This window comes from Sinocyclocheilus rhinocerous, unplaced genomic scaffold (assembly GCF_001515625.1).
Source record: "Sinocyclocheilus rhinocerous isolate Xijiao unplaced genomic scaffold, SAMN03320098_v1.1 scaffold853, whole genome shotgun sequence".
NCBI lineage: Eukaryota > Metazoa > Chordata > Actinopteri > Cypriniformes > Cyprinidae > Sinocyclocheilus > Sinocyclocheilus rhinocerous.
In genome coordinates this window covers 2,019,578-2,043,336 of record NW_015627738.1, presented here as the reverse complement: position 1 = coordinate 2,043,336, position 23,759 = coordinate 2,019,578, and the positions used below count along the sequence as shown (strand labels likewise).

The 23,759-nt window shown below is 38.0% G+C and overlaps 2 protein-coding genes across 3 annotated transcripts in view; both read right to left on the bottom strand.

Moving 5' to 3' along the window:
- Nucleotides 1-8,532, bottom strand: part of npas3 (neuronal PAS domain protein 3) — a 320,924-nt gene extending 312,392 nt beyond the window's left edge. The window contains exon 1 of the mRNA XM_016545634.1: nucleotides 8,385-8,532. Coding sequence (XP_016401120.1) covers nucleotides 8,385-8,434 — 50 coding nt within the window. The 5' untranslated portion in view covers nucleotides 8,435-8,532. The remainder of the gene's footprint in view (nucleotides 1-8,384) is intronic.
- Nucleotides 8,533-21,333: 12,801 nt separating this feature from the next.
- Nucleotides 21,334-23,759, bottom strand: part of akap6 (A kinase (PRKA) anchor protein 6) — a 144,405-nt gene continuing 141,979 nt past the window's right edge. For both annotated transcript variants that reach the window (XM_016545617.1, XM_016545623.1), the window contains exons 15-16: nucleotides 23,560-23,679; nucleotides 21,334-22,273 (exon numbers count right to left, since the gene is read on the bottom strand). In XM_016545617.1, the coding sequence (XP_016401103.1) occupies nucleotides 22,232-22,273; nucleotides 23,560-23,679 (162 nt within the window). In that variant the 3' untranslated portion in view covers nucleotides 21,334-22,231. The remainder of the gene's footprint in view (nucleotides 22,274-23,559; nucleotides 23,680-23,759) is intronic.

Sequence of the window (23,759 nt, the reverse complement as noted above, 5' to 3'; positions counted from 1 at the left end):
TGATCCTTCAGAAATCATTCTAATATGCTGATTTGCTGCTCAAGAAACATTTCTTATTATTATCAATGTTAACATTTGTGCTGCTTAATATTTTTGAGGAAACTATTTTTTCACGATTCTCTTATGAATATTTGCAATGGTTCTTTGTGTCAGAGCGCTGGAGTTCGTCAGAAATAGAACGGGCATCAGTTTTCTGTCATGGATTTGTTGTGTCGCGTCACGCCGCATCCACAGCAGTGAAGTGGGTTCTATTTGCTTTTGTCAAATTGCGCCGCTCACGTCTGGTGTAGACACGTTGTTTTGGTATTTGTGAATCTTAAGTATATTCATAATCTGCTTTATGTTTACCTGGCACTGGAAGTCCTTTCACAAACTTGTCATTTTCATGCTTAGAGCAGAACCATGCATCGTTCATTTATATTTATATTCTACATGGCTGCCTGCAATACAACTCTGATTCTTGGCCGCATGATAAGCGGGAAAATTACGCAGTGTAGTCTTTATCACCCGGCAGAGGTTTCTTTTGCTAAATAATCTGCTGATTGTACACTATCCCTCAGCCTTGCCGCACCCCTCATTTTGGGAACCACTGGAGTAGGGGATTTGTGCTCTATTAATTTGGTCTGTTACGATGCTCTATGTGTTTGATTACTAATGCCTGTGTAGTACGGCGTTGCACACAGAGGACAAAAACGTTCAGCCTCGACTTTTTATCGTCATTTGTGTTCAAATTTGCAAAGCGTACCAAATTGAACAAAACTATATAAATGCAAAATTTGAATTCATGAATATATAACGGTATCCATGATACAGCAAAATCCATATCATGGAACATAATACCGGTAGTCACTTTCATACCGGTATAGCGCCCACCCCTAGTATGCATAGTACGCGTTTGTGATTGGTTTTATTACAATTTTTTTTTTTACTATTATCCATTTCTTTCTGGATTTATACAATAAATATGCAAGTAAACAATTCCAAGAAAGCCATCAATGATACAAGCAAATCAAGATCACAATGCAGCATGCATCTGCTGTTTTGTGCTCAAATCGAGACTCTCCTGTAAGAACGAGAGATTACCCACAATGCCATGCAGGAAAAATCATAACATAACGAAAGTTGAAGGGCACAGAATGCAGGTGGAATAAATCAGGCTATTTCAAGGACACACACATCAAAGTGTGTTTCTCATTCTTTGACTTTTGCACCAAAGTTACTATATGAGTAAACATTTGTTTTGTTTTCTATCATTTCATCCTGAGGAGTACCCACATCAGAGACATAAGTGTTTCATTACGCCTTTATCTGTCCACAGTTCTTGTGAAGCAGGAACAATTAACCCTGCCTTCAATGTGATTGATATAGGCTTTGCTTTCAATTTGTTCCACTACACAGATCATGAAATTCGCAATGTGCCCATCCTTATTGACCTAGACTTTCAAACACGGGGGGCTACAATGAGATGAAAAGAATTAAAAAGAAGAGAGCCACACAACCATGAAATAACATGGGAGAGAGAGAGGAAAAAATGGATGTGACCTCACAAAACCTCAACTATTTCAAGTACACTTTCTGGAAAGTTGTTTTCTGTTCCATCGAAAGCGGTCCTATACGTTTCTGCTCTCTGAGTACCGTCTGAAAGGCAGAGGAGTGCTCTCGAGATGTCGGCATACACGGTTATGTCGTAAACACGGCTTGCTTGTTCATAAGCAAAAATTGAATTTCTATCGCTCTTGCCAAAACCAATCTTTCAAATGTGAACCCCTGAGCTTAGTTTGTAAATCATTAAGAGGCAATGAAAATGCTTGTTTGTGGTATACAGCTGCTTTTATAAAACAGATGGAAAATACTCGGGGTTTTCAAGTGATTCATGTGAATTGAGAGTTAATTCTGGATGGATGGATGGATGGATGGATGGATGACTGAACAATAGATAGAACTAGCCTACAGAATGACAGAACGATAGAAAGATAGAACGATAGATAGATGGATAGACAGACAGACAGATAGATTTAGAGTTAATTGTAAATTGTACACATTAATCTAACGGTAGGCTGTATAAACTTGTCAAGCAAATATAATATAGTGTGTACAGTCACAAATGTGTATATATTGCATTTAACAGCGCTTTCAAATGCAGCTCATCCAATAAGAATCCAATGAGACTCTGAACTACCCATTTGATAGTTTTACTGCCCTCTAAAATACTGGTAAATATAACACAAATGTATCATATATCCCTCAAAAATACTCTTTACTCTTGCAAAAGCTCTGAGATTTTGCGTGTGTTTACTTTAGCTGATGGCTATTGTGCTGTACAGTATCAATAAGCAATCTGACCTTTTCCCACAGTCTGCTGCTGGAAAGGCCTTCATTTGTCAGGACTGTGAGCTAATTTTAGCCTTTCCCTGACGAAAGACCTACTGTTACTCCATTACACACCACACATGGACAGATATATTATCGATTCAAAAAGTTTGTCTTTGGTACGTCAAAGCACAGGAAGTGGCAGGAGACACAGAAGTGGCTGACACATCGTCCTGCGGTGCTGCTTTAGATGAGTGTACCCGATGATAAGCCTGGGAAAACGCCGGCACAAAAGCAGCCAGTAAATCCCCGCAAAGGGGGCTTCTTTAGGTGACGACATGCGTAAGGAATGCTATAGAGAAAATACCTCGGCGTGCTGTAGCTCCTTTGTGAGTGGAGGTGATGGGGGCTTACCTCCATTTACAGCCAAATCACAGCTATGACATTCGCTTATTAAAGTGACAGGTGGGCTACCGAGCATATGCGGCACGAAATTTATTTATCAGGGTGTGCAGCGGGTATTACGGTTAAAGTGCGAGGGCGGTCTGTGTCGAGTCATGTGAGCTGTCTTCTAGCGGCTCCTCTGCCGAACAAGAATAATCTATTGTAATTTTGCATGCAAAACTCAGAATTGGCTACGAGGGACATGCAGGTGCAGATGATCAAATCACTGCTTTATAAGAAAAAAAATTATATATACACACATATATATCAAGCAGTTGAGATTTGTGTTTGTATATGTGTGTGTTCTTTATATTCACGTATCTTTTTGCATGCATTAAAAAGTTAGATGTTCTTTATAAATATAATGCTGGCCAATAATATAGTTTACATTTTGTGATGAACCATCAAGCAGTTGAGATTAGTTATATATTATATAATCGCTTTTCATACTGTATGTATGTGGATAAAGTTGGATGTACAACATCAATCAACAACATCAATAATATAATTTACAGTTTGTGACAATATAGTCAGTCATGCAGTTGAGATTTGCTATATAGTATATATTGCTTTTGTGAGAATACTGTATCTATGCGGATAAAGTACTATATAAATATACTGGTGGATGATAATGTAGTTTACATTTTGCAGTGATACAAACAATCAAGCAGTTGAGATTTGCTATATATTGTATTATTCGGGAAAAACCTAGCCTAACTGTATAATGTGTATCTGTTCTGAATTTCCAGTCCTAAATACAGCTATGGAAAAACCGTCTTGCATCTAAATGTAACACAAGTTTTCAATGTAGAGAAAAGTGGCAACATCTTTAAATCAAAATGATAAAGCCTTTGTGCAAATATGCGTAAATCCAAACACATATCCAAGTATGCAATGCATTTAAATCCATTTTCTTTGCCAATGCATATAGAGAAGGATTACACATGTATTTTGGAAGCACTGTGGAGTTTGTTCGGGCTCAGAAGTGCTGCTGGAACACTAGAGGGGGCGAGTAAAGGGCAACACTTGCTGCTGCTAGCATTAGATGATCGCAGCACAGCCAAACCAAAGAAGCAGATGGGAGTCAGCGGGCAGAACATCTGTCTTTAGAGCCAGATACTAAATGAAGGTCTTAAAACCACTGTGGACATTAAACACGTAGAAGGGGAGCTCGGGTTTTACTGCAGCCGCAAACCATAACAAAACCTGTGACATTCAGAAGCAACACTTTAGCCACCTAGAGCATGATCATCTCTGATCCCTTCTCTCTGGCATAAAAAGGCACGTATGTACTGCCTACAGTCCTTTGAAATATATAGAGAAGTCAGCAATCAGTACAGGGGAAACCGGGGCTAGTTGTCACAATCAAACATCCAGTTACAGTGATTTTGTATGCTGGTTTCAAACAGTTTAAAATGATCTTAAAGGGATAGGTCATCCAAAAATGAAGATTCTTTCATCATTTACTCACACTCATGTTGTTCCAAACCTGTATTAATTTTTTTTTTCTGTTGAAAACAAAAGATATTTTGAAGAATGTTGGTAACCAAACAGTTACTGGAAGCCATTAATTTCCATAGTATTTTTTCCATACCATGGAAGTCAATGGCTACCAGCAACTGTTTTTTTTTTTTTACATATCTTCTTTTGTGTTGAACAGAAGAAATACATTCAAACAGGTTAAGAACAACATGAGAGTGAGTAAATGATGACAGAATTTTCATTTTTGGATGAATTAACCCTTTAAATTAGAATAATTTTAAGAATTTCAATATCATCATATACAGTGAGCAGAGCCGATCCTCCCTATACGCAAAACACGCAAGCTGCGTAGGGCCCCCGAAACACCAGGGGGCCCCCTTGCTCTCAAAGATGATTTAATTTTAGTTTAGTTTTTGAATTTGTCCAGCGGTTATGAAAACATGAATGATAATTTCTTTTCATGCGCTGCGCTGTTCTTTCCGCGAGCGCGATTCGAGATGGAGTGAAACACGGACAAATGCATTTCATTCATTCGTTCAGAACCACTCATACCACTCCACCGCCCCAAAATAAGCTCCAGTATATATACACACAAAGGCAAAAATGAAAAAGGTCATTCAGTGATTCAGTGCACTGATCCACCTACAACCGATTCAATGATACGTCCATAAAAACCCAAACTAAAAGAACAATCACACACCTCAGCTCAGATGTGGAGATGTTTACATCTCAAAGGCTCTCACACCATGAGCCGTGCAGTAATGCATCGCGAGACTGCACGATTACCTTTGCGGGATGCATCTTCTTTATGTCTGTCTCTCTGCTTTGACCTTCACAATAACAGAGACGAGTGGTGGCTGGCGAGAGCCGTGGTAATCACCGCACAACACGCAGAGCAGCAGCCACAGATGGGGGCTGGAAATCCCTCTTAATTTTGATAAATACACATCAGAATTCATTATTTGCCTCCATTCCATGCCGCGTTCGACGCCTGCGAATCAACGGGTGGAATTGGTGCGTCCTTTGTGTGATGGTATATCTCAGCTTGGGCTGTCTGCCTCTCCAGAATTCAGAGAACATCACCGCTTTGTTTTGACCATAAACATACGCATATCTAATACTTGGTGATTTGAGAATAAAAAAAATAATCACAAGCACAGCAAACTGACACTCCTGAGTGTTTAGCGAGATGCTGATATTCATAATTTCACATCAAAGGATTATTACAATGAACAGCAACATGTCTGAATGTGATTATAATAACAAACAGGCCAATTTTCATCATTTACATGGGTAGCTGACATGAAATACTTTCAAGAAGTTGCAGCGTGACAAGCTATAGTCCAATGTTTAGTTAATTTTTATTATAATCATTATGCATGCAGCTTTTCTGAGCCCATATTAATTTAGAAACTACATGGAATAAATCTGCCTCACCACAGGCCCATTTAAAACGATCGACGGCAAAAAACAAAAGATATACACTTTCCCTTATACATTCATTTACATTTTTAACCTGAAATGGAAGCGATATGCATCGCATATGGCGTCTTGTTAATGGACGTGTTAATATGCAAGCTATTAGAGAGACGATACTTTATAATGCAACACCAAATAAACCCCAAGCATTTCACAATGCCACAGCTCCGTTCTCAATCTATGGATCCACTGCTGCACCGTAGGAGAGGAAATGGAACAATTTAGCACTTTTGTTTGCTCACAGTGAGGGAGGGAGGCATTGCTTTCTTCAACACAAAGCCAACTTGTGTTTAGTGTTGTGTATAAATTCACGCCAACCAATCTCTTTCTCTCTCTGTAAATTCGTGTCCAACTCCTTCAGAGTTGCTTCGCCCAAGAGCACAATCCCTCCCTTCCCAACACTCCCTACAGCACTAGTAACCAGCACTGCATTAAAAAATAAACTCCCAAACCTTCCTTGAGAATTTCAGCCCAAGTGTTATTCGGTCCGACTCTCAAGTGGAGCCACATAACAAATCGCAGAGTGCAATTTAGCCCTTCAGAATGCCGGTCGGAAACAGGTGATAAAGGAAGCACTCATGCACTGGCTATGAAGTTTCTCCCCCTCAAAATTAATTCCATCTTCAAGATTCCTATCTCTGCGATATGCTCGGAATGGCACACAAATACGCTCCCGCCAGAAAGATTACTGCAGACTGACTTAGCATAAACATCTCCTGCTGTTATGACTGGCAGGGGGTGGAATATAATTCTAATGTCGTGGCCTATTTAGACGTAGTTGCATTACTGTAATCTGCACGTTCTGAGTGGGAATTATAAAATAATCGGGCTTGATGAGAGTTTTGTCAAGCTTGCTAATGATAACCATTCACAGTCCGGTCAGGCACACGATCTTGTGGAGTTGCACGTTACAGTATATGAATCGGGCCGTGTTTACATTGTAAAATGTCACTGGCTCTACGGCTGATATTTTGTACACACACTGCAGAATTATTGCATACAATTTTACATTAGTTCAACAAGCTGCACGCAGACACACGCTGTGCGACGTGAATCAGTGCTGCCTAATTTAATACTCCTGAAAGCTAAACAGAAAAATAAACCTAAAATACCTATTGTTCGTATGAGTTTATGTAAGAAGAACCAGAGATACACTAAATGCAATCCGACAGCCACTTGTCATCTAAACACAAAAGACTGATGAACTTGCAATAAAAGGTTTCGATAATAAAGAAAACAACACATACCTAGGTAGTGTAAATAAGATACAGCCTTGTTGCAATTTCAGATCATTAGTCATTTCATAACTGCAGATTAATGCAGTGCAACACCCGTCATCTAAAGTCTGATACATATGCAATACTCAAAATAGCAATACAACAACACCCAGCTGAAATAGTCATATTAAAATTTCAGATCAACAAAACTAATCCTAAAATGAAAGAAATATGCATAGAAATATTTCGATGCATAGAATATGCATAGAAATATGCATATTAAATCCATCTACATTTTCTAATAAATACATTTAATAGTCCTCAAACAGCCACTTGATGCTTTATGCACATTAAAATAGTCTTATCACAACTAGAGATCAAATAATTTCTTAATTGCAGAATTTAATGCACCACCACCTGTCATCTAAGACTAAATGAACAAGTAATATTCACAAAAAAATTGCAATAAAGTAACAGCATTAAAACATTCACCTGATTAATGTACACAATAGATTTGGATCACAATTTCTGATCTATAAATGAACTAATTATGACATCAGTTTCATAACTAGATTAATTTAGTGGCATGTTTTCTTCATCCTCAAGCCTTCCTGATCTCATACATTTTTTTCCGCAAACATCTGCTTTATGCACATATTAAAACAGTCTTGTATCACAATTTCAGATCTATTGATCTGACTAATTAATTTAGTGCACCACCTGTCACAAGTGTAAAAAGCACCAGCAAATCTCAACTACTCAATAAGCAACAACAAATAAAATCAATCTTTTAGGCATGCACCCTACTATATAAAATATCTGAAAATATTAAATCTATAGATCAAACTAATCATAGTAGCAATCGTGCACCTGTAATGTAACGTGTTAAACACCAAACCCTAAATGAAAAGCATTTCAGCTACTCATTTAACATACAGCTGACTAGTGTATATAACTAGTCTTGTGATCAACTGTCATTTCCAAATTTATTTACTGCTCAAATTACAATCCGCATGAAGAGTTTCTGATCCAATCCAGGACTCAAATCCACATCGATCTACACTGAAATTGCCTCAAACAGCAGCCTGGTGCACATTATTTCACAGCAGTAAACGGTGTGTTTTACTCAGATTGGCTTAATGCCGCGAGAGAACAAACGCCGAGCGGATACAACGCTGCAACATGGTCGCGTTCGAATGTTCACCAATTTCCCGCGAAACCTGCCAGCAGGCAGCAGCGCGACACACGCTCAACACATTCAACGGTCATGTCCTCTGTCCACCAAAACACACACACACACACACACACACACACTCACGGCTTCTGTCAGCGTGTATACCTGTTACCCAACCTCACACACACTCCCGCGGAAAGGGCAAAGTTTCACATCTCAGACCAAAATGACCGTCAGCGCACGCGTTTCCACAGACACACAACAAACCGAGCGTTTACCGTTCTCTTCTGGAAGGGTCTTGCTGAATGCTGGGCTTGGTGGGCGCCATCTTCCTGCAATTATCAATTACACTTTTTTCCTCCGAATTTCACGCGACGAGCAGCTGACAGCGGAACCGGGAGCATTTAAGCAACGCCATCGGTGGTACCGGAGCGCTAACTCTTCCCGGGACTCTGGACGCAGCCGGCATCCCTCCACCGGCTCCCGCACCTGCAGCCGCCGCCGCCGTCACCTGAACACTGAAATCCGGGAAGATCCTGATCATCCCCGAGCGCGCACCGCAATGCTGCAGAAAATGAGTGTGTGTGGATCAACCTTCCCTCCGATCCGACAAATCACAGCAGCACAATCCCATTAGTGATGGAAACAAGCTCATCAGCCATTCTACGTCTTGTTTTCTGCTTTCAGAGGAGAGAACTGCTGATTTTAGAGGGTTGGTGATGATGGTGCTCGCAGACTGCCGCCTCTTTGCGCGTCCTGCGCGCTTTTACGCGGAAAAGTTTCAAGCGCTCCAAGCTGACGGATCCGAGCTTGTGTAAACTTCCTCAAAAGCGTATTATTTAACCATATCCTCCAAATATATCAATGCTCTAACTGTCTTTATGACTGCTCGTGAGCCAATTTTGACTAATAATTGTCAGTTTAGGAAACTTACCATAAAGTGACGCACTAACTCCTAAAATCTTAAATCAAAGTATCCTAATATTATTTTAACTAATTAAATAATATGCCTTTTACTTTTGAATATACAGCTATAGGCTTTAAATAGCCATAATAGAAAAAGAAAACGCACGTGCTTTACACTTTCCGTCTAGTGTAAAGGAATGTGTGCGTATAAATAAACGAGCACAGAACTTGTTATCAGTCCAGTGTGTCCTGAAAAAGCTCTGCTGATTAAGATCAGAGACAGCCGTCCGTTCCCAGTGTGGTTTAGGAAACAGATCTAAGTATGTACGCGAGGAAAGTCCAGTGCATGATGTGATCTGCTCGCCTCCTACTGTTGTGGTGATGATGTGCTACTGCTTTCAGTTTCTGAGAGAAGGAACGATCAGCTTCTTCTTCTGGTGCTGATGCTGCGAGGTCAGGTGCTGTCAGTGCTGCTGCCAGGATCAATGTCTAAAGCTGATGGGATGTTTGCTGTGTGCATGCTCCTGATGTGTTGTGTTGTGTTGCCCTGCTGTGTGTGGCAATGCCATCCCTATAGCGCGCGCGAGAAGATGAACTCAGCCGCTCTTGCAGCTGATTAACGGCGCGCGCTGCTGCCGCGCAGCCAATGGGACGCTCGCACGGGAACGCGCGGCGGTTTACCGCAGCAGTTAACTCTTTAGGAGCCGAATGATGAGGACCAGCTAGAAGATTCACAGCTGAGAAGGACACATGCGACTGTAAGGTTAATCATACTCACTGAACTGGAGGATATAAAAAACAATATAAGATTAGAAATCAAACAGTATTACTGACAAATAAAAAAAACTATACAATGAAATCAAATAGGTATAAGTAACACGTTGCATAAAAAGAAGTTTGGGTTTTCATATTGACTTCATACTTACAAAAATAACTTGGCTCAGAAAGGTGAATTGGTGCAGAATTGGAGCAGATACGTATTATTATTATATACAGCATATATTGAACTTGATATGTTATCTTGATATGTATCTAATGCAATGACATTTATACATTTTTAAATATGACTTAAGTGTCAAAATACTTATATATACACATTAAAAGAAAAGGGTTAAAGTTGTGCTGTTTGCACAGATTTATAAGTGCTTATTAATTCAAACTATATATGGAATTTCGTGCTGTTGTCTTTTTCTGCAATGGTTTTAGAAAGTTTTTTTTTTCAGCTATTGTACAATGCAAATTTGTATAGTTTCTTGTGTGTGGTTTACAACATAGTAGACATAATATCAGCATGGTAAACTAACTAGTTACTTATGGAGTTATGGAGTGTATGGGCCAGCGGTTGGGCCTACTTATCCAGTTTCTATAGACCTTACCCTTACAAAATACATTTTATTAAGTATACTTAAGTAAAGTTTAAGTATATTTTGAAGTATACTTGTAGTAAGTATACTAATATCAATGTAGTTGTCCCGAATCCGGTCCATGAACTTCCGTCTGATTGCCACCAGAGGTCACCCTTCCACTACTATGGACTCTTGCACCACACCACTGTTGCACTTCACCCGGACTAATGTATCTAATGCAATGACATTTATACATTTTTAAATATGACTTAAGTGTCAAAATACTTATATATACACATTAAAAGAAAAGGGTTAAAGTTGTGCTGTTTGCACAGATTTATAAGTGCTTATTAATTCAAACTATATATGGAATTTCGTGCTGTTGTCTTTTTCTGCAATGGTTTTAGAAAGTTTTTTTTTTCAGCTATTGTACAATGCAAATTTGTATAGTTTCTTGTGTGTGGTTTACAACATAGTAGACATAATATCAGCATGGTAAACTAACTAGTTACTTATGGAGTTATGGAGTGTATGGGCCAGCGGTTGGGCCAAAACAACCCAATCGCTGGGTCAAAACAACCCAATAGCTGGGTTTGTCCCTTTTTAACCCAGCACTGGGTTATATTTAACCCAGCATTTTTTAGAGTGTAGTTTAAAAGAAGTATACTAATAGCACACTTGTATAAACGTCTTTTTGTAATTTCTATAGATGGAATATATATATATGTCCTAGGTATAAAGGTCCTAGTTCATGTAATTTTCCCAACTCACTTTCAAAAGTGTTTTAACAAGTTTTTGTCCACTGATTTATTCTTTTTCTTGTGTGTTTTTTTTTTTTTTTGGTCAGCTGAACAATCATATGTTGTTAAACAACAGTGGAGTTGAACACACTGCACTTCTATCCCTCACTGCCTCGTTTTCATTGCTGTCAGAAATTAAATATGGTGCTATCCTATAGTGATGTTTTCAGAAGAATAGTAGGCTATAATTTTGCAGCATGTATATCTTGAGGAGAAAGATGGCTTGGTTTACAAACAAATGGAGAAAAGTTTGCTCATGAAAAATCACTCCCTCTGTGCAAACAAAATGATGTTGACTGAGTTTTGAGCGTCTCCTACTCAGTTTCATGTTCGTCTGAAGAAAATTAAGCACTTTACACAAGAACAGATGCAAGTACAGATGAAGAAATGAAATTAAGACTCCGAGAAAGGCAGAATGTTCTCCACTGATGTAATTGTGCGATGGTGGGCGCGTGTTGCTTGTAAGTGGCTCCTCATTGACTCTTCTGTTCTTGAACTGTCATTGTGAAAGTGATTGAGTGTTAACCAATAAAATATTCCAAAATGCAAATATTGAGCCGCGTGCACATCAACACTCATGAATCTTCTACTGTAGCTCACTTGTCCTTTGATAAACCAAAGACGGCTATCTGTTCACGCTGTATGAGTATAGCTTTATCAAACATTTGCAGCTTATTAATGATCTCAGTGTGGACATAAACCAACCTTTGAAATCAGCAGGAAGTCCTTGAAACCAAACCATCGGATATCTGTAAGTCACCAGTAGATTTGTAATTGTCAGTGAGCATATTTACATGTGATGCATTTGTACAGAATGTCAAGTGATACGACACAAAGGATGATGTATCATACAGTAAGAGTATTGAGCTATACAATGAATGTGAATAACAGCTCAGATCATTTAATGAGAAATGTTTGAGTTCATACTGAGATTGAGTTCATACACTGAAAAAAAATTATTAATTATTAAAAAATTATTATTATTATTATTTTTTTTTATGTTCTCCAAATATTTCTATTTACAACTTTGAAAAATCATTGTTTACATGATTACTTACATGTTTACGTTGATTTCTTGGCAAATCTGAACACAATTTAAGAATTTCTTTGTAAGAATAACAATTACAATGAAATGTCAAGTAACATACGGAATTAAACATGACAATTTGAATTAGACTATTTGAACTAACTGACATAGTATTCTCTTGTAAAATGTACTACAATAATCTTTGTTTTATTTACAACTTTGAAAAATCTTTTTTTACATTTACTTTGATTTCTTGGCAAATCTGAGCACAATTTGAGATCTTAGTTGAAATCTCTTCTGAAACTCTAGAAGTGACATTAAATTTTCCCTCAGGAGAAACATCCCCAGGAGCATCTCCACTGCTCTCAGTTAAAATAGACTCAAATGAGACAATTTCTGAAATACGGTGACAGCTATAAAATGAATATGAATAGCTGATCAGAACATTTGATTAGACATTTTTGAGTTCATACTTTGATTTCTTGGCAAATCTGAAGATCTCTTCTGAAACTCCAGAGGAGATGTGAGATTTCTAGGGTTGCTCAGGAGAAACATCTGAGGAGCATCTCAACTCCTCTCAGTTAATCTCATAGCTGTCTATCAGCCATTTCTGAGCTATTAAAGAGATCTCGTGTGGGATTTTCTGGCCTGCGGGAAGGAATGTGGCGCACGCACCGCACAGGTGCCCATAACCTCTCTGTTGTGTACAGTCTTAAAGAGAGAACGTTTTATTCTCTGTCTCCTTTGAAATGAAAAATGCTCCCTCAGATTATCAGCGGACATGATTAAATAGCAATAAAGATGCACTCAGTGCTTCACCTGGGACAGTAAATGGAAAAGCTCTCTAATAAAACAGCCTTAACAAACAAGACAGCGGAGGGGCTTCTCTTCAGGGCTGTTTCTCAGTGATGGAATCAAATAGATTGCACTGGAAGCTTTAAACCGACACTGCAGCTCCTAATACAATTAGATTAACGCTGTCTTCTGTTTACCTCCCTGGGTATTTGCAGTGGTCTGTATTGCATTTATTTGTCTACAGTGCTCTGCTAAACTACATGAGACAGATCCGGGGCAGCGTGAGCCTCCCACATCACAGTGCAACGTGAAAGGCTTTGGCAATCGATATTATACTGCTCAGCCAGGAACAGAGTGTTGTTAAAAGACAAGCGAGATTATAAGAGAAGTACACTTATTATGAAGACACGCAAAGTTTTAAAGTCAGGGGAAATTTTGTTGTTCAGAAGTTGCTCTTTTAGAGCTCTCAGTTTCATTTATACACATAATCCTCTGGAATGTTTGTGTTTTCTGTGACTCACATGCCATAGTTTGAGTTTGGGTTTTACACACTGGTCTATTATTGTTGAAATCATCCAATTTAGATAAACTCACCTCTAAATGTTAAGTGAATACAAAACAAACTGTGATTGGTCACGTGCCATCCTGTTCAGAATAAGCAGCAAAGTGGACCAGACTAGTCAAAAGTCTATATGTGAGAATACTAGGCTTTTTTTCTCAGGAGAAATTTTAAGAAGATGATGGAATTTGCATTTACTCTTCATTTAGACTAATTGTTGTGTAGGAGAAACAACTTCATATTAAATTAGCATTTAAAAGATTAGGTAACTTTCACAAGTGATTTTCTAGTTAACAGTGCGATCAAAGTTTTTCCTCATTAATTAAACAAATGCAAAAATGAATAGCATTTTAGAATAATAAGTTTAAAATAATTTATAGAAATAAGAAGACCCCAATTAACTTGGACATTTTAATTTCTGGAATAAATTAATCAAGGCCCATTATGATTAGTGTACTTCTCAGGGTTGGGATAGATGGATGGATGGATGGTGGACGGATAGATAGATAGATAGATAGATAGATAGATGATGGACGGATGGACGGACGGACAGATATAGATAGATAGATAGATAGATAGATGACGGACGGACGGACGGATGGATGGATGGATGGATAGAAGGACGGACGGACAGACAGACAGACAGACAGACAGAGATAGATAGATAGATAGACGGACAGATATAGCTAGATAGATAGATAGATAGATAGATGATGGACGGATGGACGGACGGACGGACGGACGGATAGATAGATAGATGATGGACGGACGGACGGACAGACAGACAGGTAGGTAGGTGGATGGACGGACGGTGACGGATGGACGGATGGACGGACGGACGGACGGACAGACAGACAGGTAGGTAGGTGGACGGACGGACGGTGACGGATGGACGGATGGACAGATAGACAGATAGACAGACAGACAGACAGACAGACAGACAGGTAGGTGGACGGACGGATAGATAGATAGATAGATGATGGACGTAGATAGATAGATAGATAGATGGATGGACGGACGGACGGACGGACAGGTAGGTAGGTGGACGGACGGATGGATGGTGACGGACGGACGGACGGACGGACAGATAGATAGATGAACAGATAAAGAGATAGACAGACAGAGAGAGAAGGACAGACAAATGGACAGATATATAGACATAGACAGACAGACAGACAGACAGACAGATAGATATTTTTTTTTACATGTTTTCCTTGGTCATGTGAATATTAGAGACATTGAGACATAGAGACATAGACATTAAGGCAATGTTCAATTTTATAATTTTGCAGACATTACTGGAATGATATCTTTGAATGTTCTCTGAACCATCTAAGACAAGAAGTAGCCACCACCAGAATATTTGATAATTTTCACAACATTTTCATGGCCCCCAGAATATTTTGTTGTTTGAATATCTGAACATGCAGTATGTAAAAAAAAAAAAAAAAAAAAAAAGAAGTTCTATTAAAACAGCTGGAGTAGATCTCGTCCATCAACACCCCCAGAGGTTGGCAGTCCTAAACCACTTCCTGGGTTGACATTTCATTCGGTAACGTTAGGCAGTTTTGATTTATATGCTGTTTAATGCTTGATAATCACGTTATTTTACATGCGCATCTGCTTGCTTCTGCTTCTTCTTCACTGTGTTTTGATCCAGACATTCAGTACTCTTTCAGAAGATATGTAATAGCGCCTCCTACAGTATACCAGTGAAAACAAGGGACATTCCATCAGTGGCGGGGAAGCTATCTCATAAATTATAGAAAATTCTGTCAATAGCAAGCAAAGAGTTAAAAACCATTAGACTAATGTCCAACTAAAATGTTTCAGAAAATATTCCATGAACGATGCATAAATAACGTTTTTGTGCCAACATTTTGCTAACGTAATTAAAGACCAGGCATTCTGGTAAACATTACTGGAAGACCGTTTGTTCATAACTTTGAGAGAACCTTAACAAAACGTTCTGAAAACATTCCGTTAGCTTACTAGTTGCTGAAATGAAGGTTTTGGGTTCAAAATCGGTCATCAATATCTGTGACGGATAATAAATTGCAAATCAGTTTGTAAAACAAACAAATATGATGTTTACAGTAATGTACTTACAATGAAAGTATATGGAAGAAACTCTGAGGGATTAAAGCTTTTTTTATGTTGAAATCGAAAAAAAAAAATCATTTTTTGAGGTGTAAAGTTGTCATTTTAGCAGTGGAATTACTGTTCTAGGTGGATGAACTTCTCTCTTTTACATATTCTTGCACATATCATGTTTAAGTCTGGCTTTCGTGGCTGTACAGTGTATTTTAACATGTATTCCAGTGCTGTGTTTTGCACCATAATTATTGTTTTATTTGTTTTTGGTGATTCAAAATGATTTTCTGTGCTAATCAACAGTACGTCACAGACACTGTCAGTAGAGCTTAAAGCATTGTTCTTTAACCAAGATGTTTTATTTTGATTTTAATTTGAGTGTGTTAGAGAGTGAATGGTCAGGACGGTTTAGAGAAACCTTTCAGTTCCACATATATGTGAAAATGTGGGCATACAGTATGTTTAAAAAACAACCTTACAAGCTGTGTTCACGCGATATGAAATAGATTATCATAACAATTTAGGAAGTTTATATCATAATTAGTGCTTCTAAAAGTAAGTATCAAACTTAACCCTCCTGTTGTGTTCAAAAACTGGGTACAACTTTTGTGATTTGGGTCATAAGACCCACATTGGTTTTACATGCAATTTGCCAAAAATCGGTACTATGAAAAACACAAAACAGTCACGCAAAAAGAAAAGAAAAGCTCTTGTAGCTTGTCAGAGACTAAACATATAAAATATGTGAAAAAGAAATTAATAATTAATTAAATAAATTATAAAATAAATAAGAAATAAATGAATATATTAATAATTCCCTTCTATTTTACTGTGTTATTTATATAGTGTTAGGGGTCAATTTGACCCATATATATATATATATATATATATGTGTGTGTGTGTGTATGTATACAGTAGGTATAGAAAAGATTCAGAAAAAGTATAAATAAATATAAAAACAGAATCAGGAAAAATGATCACCCCCTCCTAAAATTGACTCAAATCAATGAAAGCAAAAGGGGGTTCATCAGAATACTGACACAAGGGGGTGCTCCTTTTTCCAACTCAGTGATTCTGCTTTTTTATTTATTTTTCTGACATGTTGGTGTTATATCTTTCATTTGGATAGTATAAGTTGCACTGAGTGAATACAGCTGGATAAAACTAAAACTGTGTTAATTTCAGGCTGCAAAGCAACAAAATGTGATTTTTTTAAAGGGGGGTGATATGTATATATATATATATATATATATATATATATACACAGTATATAATTTATTGCTTTGGGGTCAATGAGGATTATTTTTGTGAATTAGAAATATTCACAAAATTTCAAGAAGAAATAACCAGTATTTTGAGCAGTTTGACAAATGAGTGCGGGTCAAATTGACCCCAACACACGGAAGGGTTTTAAAGGAACAATTCACCCCAAAAATGAAAATCATTTACTCACACTCATGCCGTTCAAAAACCATATATGACCCAAATCCATATGTTTTCTTCTGTGGAACTCAAAAAGAGATATTTAGCAGAATGTTCTCACCCCAAAAAGACACAAAAAAAAAAACACTATAAAGTATTGTAAAAGCAGTCCATTCACATATTCAGACTTGCAAACCCCATTAGATCTCATATAGTGTTCATACCGGTTTGGAAAAGTAAACAATTAAGGAATCTTCATTTTAGGTGAACTATCCCTTTAACGTTATGATAATTAGTTTTCAGTTTTAATTTAATATATTTCCTAGCTTTATTCATCATGGGTTGTGCAGTGATATTGTCTGCTGTATGTCGTGTCATTATATGTGGGTGGATGCAAATGCAACAGAAATGTAATACTTCCTGAACTTGTCAGAGATGAATTCTACCAGACTCTTCCTCCCCAACACTGATGGATGAAGCAGATTGCATTAAAAAAGCAAAGGTTAAAGGTCACGGCAACAGCGTCTCTTACACTTCTCCAAACCTGTAATGAATTTTGAAAGATTGCCTGAGTGTTTGCAGAAGAGAATCACAGATCAAGAGAGAATGAGCAATGAACTTCTGTGGGATATTACACACGAAGCTGGGGAGGGGAAATAAGCGTGGAAATGATCGATTGGATAGGCCAAAGGAAAATGACATTGTGGATTTTGTTTATTCCCGATGGTAAGCGGCACGTGGCCTTTTAACCCGCCGTGTGATTTCACATCGGATTGTTTTCTAATATGCTTTGATGACACGTTTGAAATCCAATTACTCAACCTACAAATAACATGAACAAACTCAGCACATTGTGGAGTGTTTTAATGGGGGCGGCACCTGTGTCACCCGCCGATTCTCACACCCTCTCCAAACCTGTTACTGCTGCTGTCTGTGAGATATCTGATCCCCCAAACCTGTGATACATCACAAACCACACCTGGGCCACATTCAGCTCACAACACTTCTGCTTGAGAAGAGCTTTTTTAGATCATCTGGAATGCAGATGTAAAAGAGGCAAAATGGCATTTGTGTCCTAATCAGCCTCATTTAATGTCACAGTGTCTGGAACATTATTGAACATATTTATTATGTATTTCTGAAATAAGACTCATTATACTCTAGAAATTGGTATTTTTAGATCATTTGTAGTGACCTGACAAAATTAATGCAATTGAGCTTTTGTAATATGTTATAAATCTTCCTAATGTAACCTCATGTCCATATTCACAATAAAGAAATAAAGAGAAAAATGAAAAAAAAAAAAAAAAAAGTATTAAATAACTATAACAGTGTGACCCATGTAAACACCAGCAGGGTAACAACACAAACATAAATAACATAAATAACATAAAACACCCTAAAAGTACAAATAAATAAAAAAAATAAAATCTATATATATATATATATATATATACTGTATATATGCATGCATACACACACACAAACATTTCTATAATTTTCATATATATATATATATCACATTTTATATATCTACATAAAAAATACATACATATATAGATGTTGATTTAAATATATTTTGTTAAATATACTTATACAATTAACATATTTTACTATAATATTTATGTTTTTCATCAAAATTACTAAAAAACTATGTACTGTGTGATTTTCTACTTCCTAATTGAATTGATAATTCTGCTCTTGGCTCTTCTGTTTCTTTTCCAGTGCAATAACCGAACACTTACAATAAAGAAATGAAGAAAACAAGGTAATTTCATTCACCATAAATGCTTCTTGGCAGCACAGATCTGACTAGCATCCTCACAGCTTGAGCTGGACAGCCATGATGCTATTTCCCAGTCTTTTAAAGGCCTATCATTACTTTGAAACATAAAAGCTAGTGATGTATAGACATCCTGTCAACATGTAGAACTCTGCTATGGTGACATGTCACATTTAATATCTTGCCTTCGCATCAAACTTTCTTACACCGTCGAGCCAGCGGTCCAGCGCTCTGATGAAACCTGTGCATGTTTGCATTGATGCATGCTTTAAAAATAAAACAAAAGACAAAAAATGGTGAAAAGATAGAGAAGATAATTGATTGAATTTAAATGAGTGAATCTGACATCAGTACAGGCAACGTGTGCATCTTTACTGATGAAAAAATGGCATATTTCATGCAGATGTGATCAAAAGCGAGAAACAGTTAAACAGCATAAAGTTTTCAGTTCATGTCCACCAAACTAAAAAGGCATTTCTGACATTTGAAGGTCATTCTCGAGTTCTTTTATCCCACTTAAACTCATGTGGAAAAAATCACCCACAACTTGTCTTCTTTGTCACATAATGTCATATAATCAACAGCGATCTTTTCAACAAAGAGACTTCAACTTATTAATTTTTCCATCTATGCCTGGGCAAAGCCTCCAAATCAACATTCTGACTGGCTGTAATTGCAAAGCCACCATGGTTCGATACACATGACCTTTACTACCTTTAAAGCCATTTCCATTTCATACAAAAATGTCCTGTTAATTGCAAAAAGGGGAATAATTTGTTCACCATGCAGTGTTTTGAAGACAGTGTAAGAATTCATTTCCATCCTAATTTATCAATGCCATCGTCCAATGCCAAAAAATGTATTTTAAACATTAATGTGACTTTCCCGCTCAAATGTAATATGGATCCGAAGCGTTCACTCTGGACAAACACTGCGAGAATAAAGAGGTCAGACAGTTTTATAATGTTTGGTTTTCATTGCATCTGTGCAGTTCTGTGCATATTTGCAACTATTTAGTTCTGATGGGGGGTTAGTACGAACTTTGGATTCCTTTTTTGTGTTTTGTCTTTGCTTCATTTTAAAATAAAATAAGTGAACGCGAACACAAAAGATCACTGTTCACCAGAGAAATGTGCTTAAAGCAATAGTTCACCCCAAAATTACCCTCAGGCCATCCAAGATATAGATTTGGAGAAATGTAGCATTTGTTACATTTCTCCAAATCTGTTCTGATGAAGAAACCAACTCATCTACATCTCGGATGGCCTGAGGGTGAGTACATTATCAGCAAATTTGAATTTTTGGGTGAACTATTCCTTTAATTATCATGAAAGCGTTTGATTTTGGATTGTAGTGTGACTGGTTTGGTGAGATACAGTAACAAACTGTACTCCCATTTCATAAGGAACCAGACACACGTTGCTTTCTTGTCCTCCATGAGTTTTTCATTCCCGCTGACTGATTCTGTTCCGGTGCAAGCGCGCACTCATCATCAACAAACACGCAATCCTGCAGGAGCCGATGGGCGATTATGGCAGAGAGCTTATCATCAGGCCACGGCGGCGCAATCAGGAGAGCGCTTGATTGGCTGTCGAAGAGTTCCAGAGGTTCCGATGCCACTGTATATCTGAATCTCTGAGGGCCCATCACACAATCTTCAGAGTCATCAGGACTTCCTGTAAACAGCATATTAGCCACAAAAATAACCGGCTGAAGTTCATAAAGCTGATGCATATGACCCGTTATCTACAGTATGTTGCTACGGTGAAAGAGTTTTGAGATTTCTACACATGTATAGTTGCCTGTTTCATGTGCATTTTGAACGATACTGTATAATGGAAATTATAAGATTGAAGTGCTTTCAGAACAAGGGTATTTTCACGAATGCCAGGTTGGGGCAAGTTGTCACATTTAAAAGTTGTAATTTTCTAGAATTTATTACTTGATTATGTATTACTTAATTACCTAATTTCAGAGGTAAAATGGTTCGGTTTTGTATGTTTACTTTTTTGTTTTACATTTCTGTGGTTTTATGAAGTTTTACTTTTTGAATTGCATTTTGCTGAATAAAATAATAAATATTGCGAGGATATAATACATTTTAAATGCAGGTTTGTAGCGCAAGATAAAAAAAAAAGGAGAAAAGAAAAAAAACACATCATATAGTATTTCTTAATTCAAAATAAGGCTACTCGTCAGCATACATTTTCAGAAACAGCAGATTCACATTGAGACAACTTACCCCATGTACGATAACATCCCTGATATAGAAGCCAATATGTCAGTATTTGTTCTATGAACTGTATGTTTTGTTGAGCAATAATGGTAAAAATCTTACATTTTGTTTCATAGTTAACATTTTGAAACTGTCTTTCAGTACTTATCCGATCCCTAGAAATATTCCCTGCTGTAAAAACTGTGACAACTTGCCCCAGTCTCACTTATTACATGTGAAAAGAATGCAGTGTGCAATGAGTTCATTAAATTAGGTTTATTTATGGAAGTTTTCTTGTACATAGTTCACCATGCAGTCTAACAGTAACTATTTATCCACGTCACGTAACACAAACAGTAACACGACCATGAAGTAATATGACATCGTTATACACCAGGGTTTGAACGTACAGTTTACATATTTACAGATGCCCATTCGTCATTCTCAGCCTTGCCACACGTCTGCTTTCTCACCGATCACAGGACACACAACAGGGGTGAAGCAGTGTGTAACAAAATATAGTAACTGCAAGGCACAAAATGTTTATACATTTCTTTGTTTATCAGGGAGTTTAAAAAAACGGTATCGCATCAAACTGCCAAAGATCACATGCCACACAACATCACACAACCGTCGTGTTGCATAGAAACTGTGGCGCTACGTCGGTCGACTAGAGAGGAATGTGAAGCCTGTTTGATAACCTCCACGTGAGTGATCTCACAGTGTGGGGACCATGACGTCACATCTCATTCGAGGCTGATTAGGACCACATTACTGATTAATGGGGCGATCCTCAAATAACATGCCTCAACGTTTAGGCATGAAACAGCTGAACCTGTTTAGAAGTTGCTAGCTGGCTGATCAGGTCTAGTATCATCAGGGATATGATAGAAGAGGCTTATGTGTATTTCAGTGGTGTACTTTCAGTGTCAGATGGGGTTGGGATGGTGGAAGACTGGTGAGGTAGCTCAGTCTCGTGTGGAGCTTGAAGTGGTGGTCACCAGGAGGGCAAAGGTCACAGGTAAATAGTAAAGCAGCCAGGAGGAAGAGGATGAGGGAGCTGAGGATGAAGGACTTAGATCTCTAAAGTGCCAAACTAATGGCCCATGCACTAACATCCACTTAGGTGTCCGTTCCAGACCCCCACATCAGACCACAGAGAGCCTCCACTAGATAAGTCAGCGTTTACACACAGGTGTGGCGAGACTTCCAGAGAATCTCTACAAGAAAAGCACACAGATTCACATAGTTAGTTACATATACAAATACATATACACACACACTCACATTATTAGTTAAAATTGTAAAATATCATTTCTTGTAAACAGCAACGTAACCTAAATTCAGCACATAATTTATATACATATCAACATCCTGTGGACAATTAAATTCAAATTCACCAAGATATTATATGTACAATAAAGCATTGCATTTGATTTGTATGTATGTTAGTTTGGCTCAGGTCTTCTCTGTGTCATGTGACACTGCAGTGCATTTGACAGTGCAGTGTGAGCTGAACCCACAATGACCGCAGGGCTGACATGATAGTGTCTGTAGAGACAGATAGTTGGCTCTCTCTGCTGTTTACCGTGTCCCTGAAGCCTCCGGCGCTTGCTGAAATGTGTCCGACTCACCAACTACCAACAATCTTCAAGATGACCTTCCCTTTGTATCATATAACCGTTATCATTTCACCATTTATGTATGTGGTGGTTACTCACCAAAACTCACATTTTCTTAGAAATATTTGTGAAGTGTTAGCTAGCCGCAGGGCTGTGCATCATTCAGAACTGCCTTCTATAAATGTATGCTCATGAACTGAAATGTAGCCAATTCCTAAAAACAAAATTTTGCCCGGTACTAGCTCAAGTTTGTGTGTTTTCCGCCAGATTACAACGTGTCGTATATTGTTGCAGTCAGGAAATTTATTAGAGACTAAGAAAGCAGCTCTGTTTAAGTTTTCCATCTGCTGTATATGCTTTTCATCAAGAGAAATGACTGCCGACCGACACACGTTCATTATTTCAGCCCTGCGCTGATGAGGCCACAGCAGCGACAGAGAAAGAGACAGTAAGAGAGAAAGAGAGAAAAACAATTCCAAAGCTAACCCCATTGGATATATGGACCACGTTATGTAATGAATGCTTTTCAACCCAATTTACTGGTAAAGGAGTCATCATGTAGAAAGTACAGTGGCCTATAATTTAAACCATAACACTGTCGGTCCAGACCAGGCATTTGCGTCATCGAGAAGTGAGCCTTTGGGTTTTTATCAAGCAGAATTTCACAACCAACAAACAATGGAAAAGCACAAAACAGGCTCATTTTAAAGCACGCTACTAATAAATCATGCTAACATGCATTATGGAGTGCACTGGAAAATGAGGTTGTTTGCAATGTAACGCTTGACGTCGAAAAAAGACCCCGCGGCTGTTTTTCAGCGTTGCGGTAGAAGTGGCCAGGAGGGAGAGGTTGTGTGTATTGAAGCGAGTCCTATAGCACGTACCTTGACCTGAGGCCTGCTGCTGACTCTACTCCTTCCTGCAGATGAGCTATCTGTCTGCGGACCGCTGATCTGAGCCCTGCAGCCCTCCGCAACACCACCGCTGCTCTCTGACCTTGCCAGCTGGAAGAGAGAGAACAAGAGAAATGTTACATTCATAATTTTTTTGTTTTGTAAAATTTGTTCATTTGTTAGTTTACATT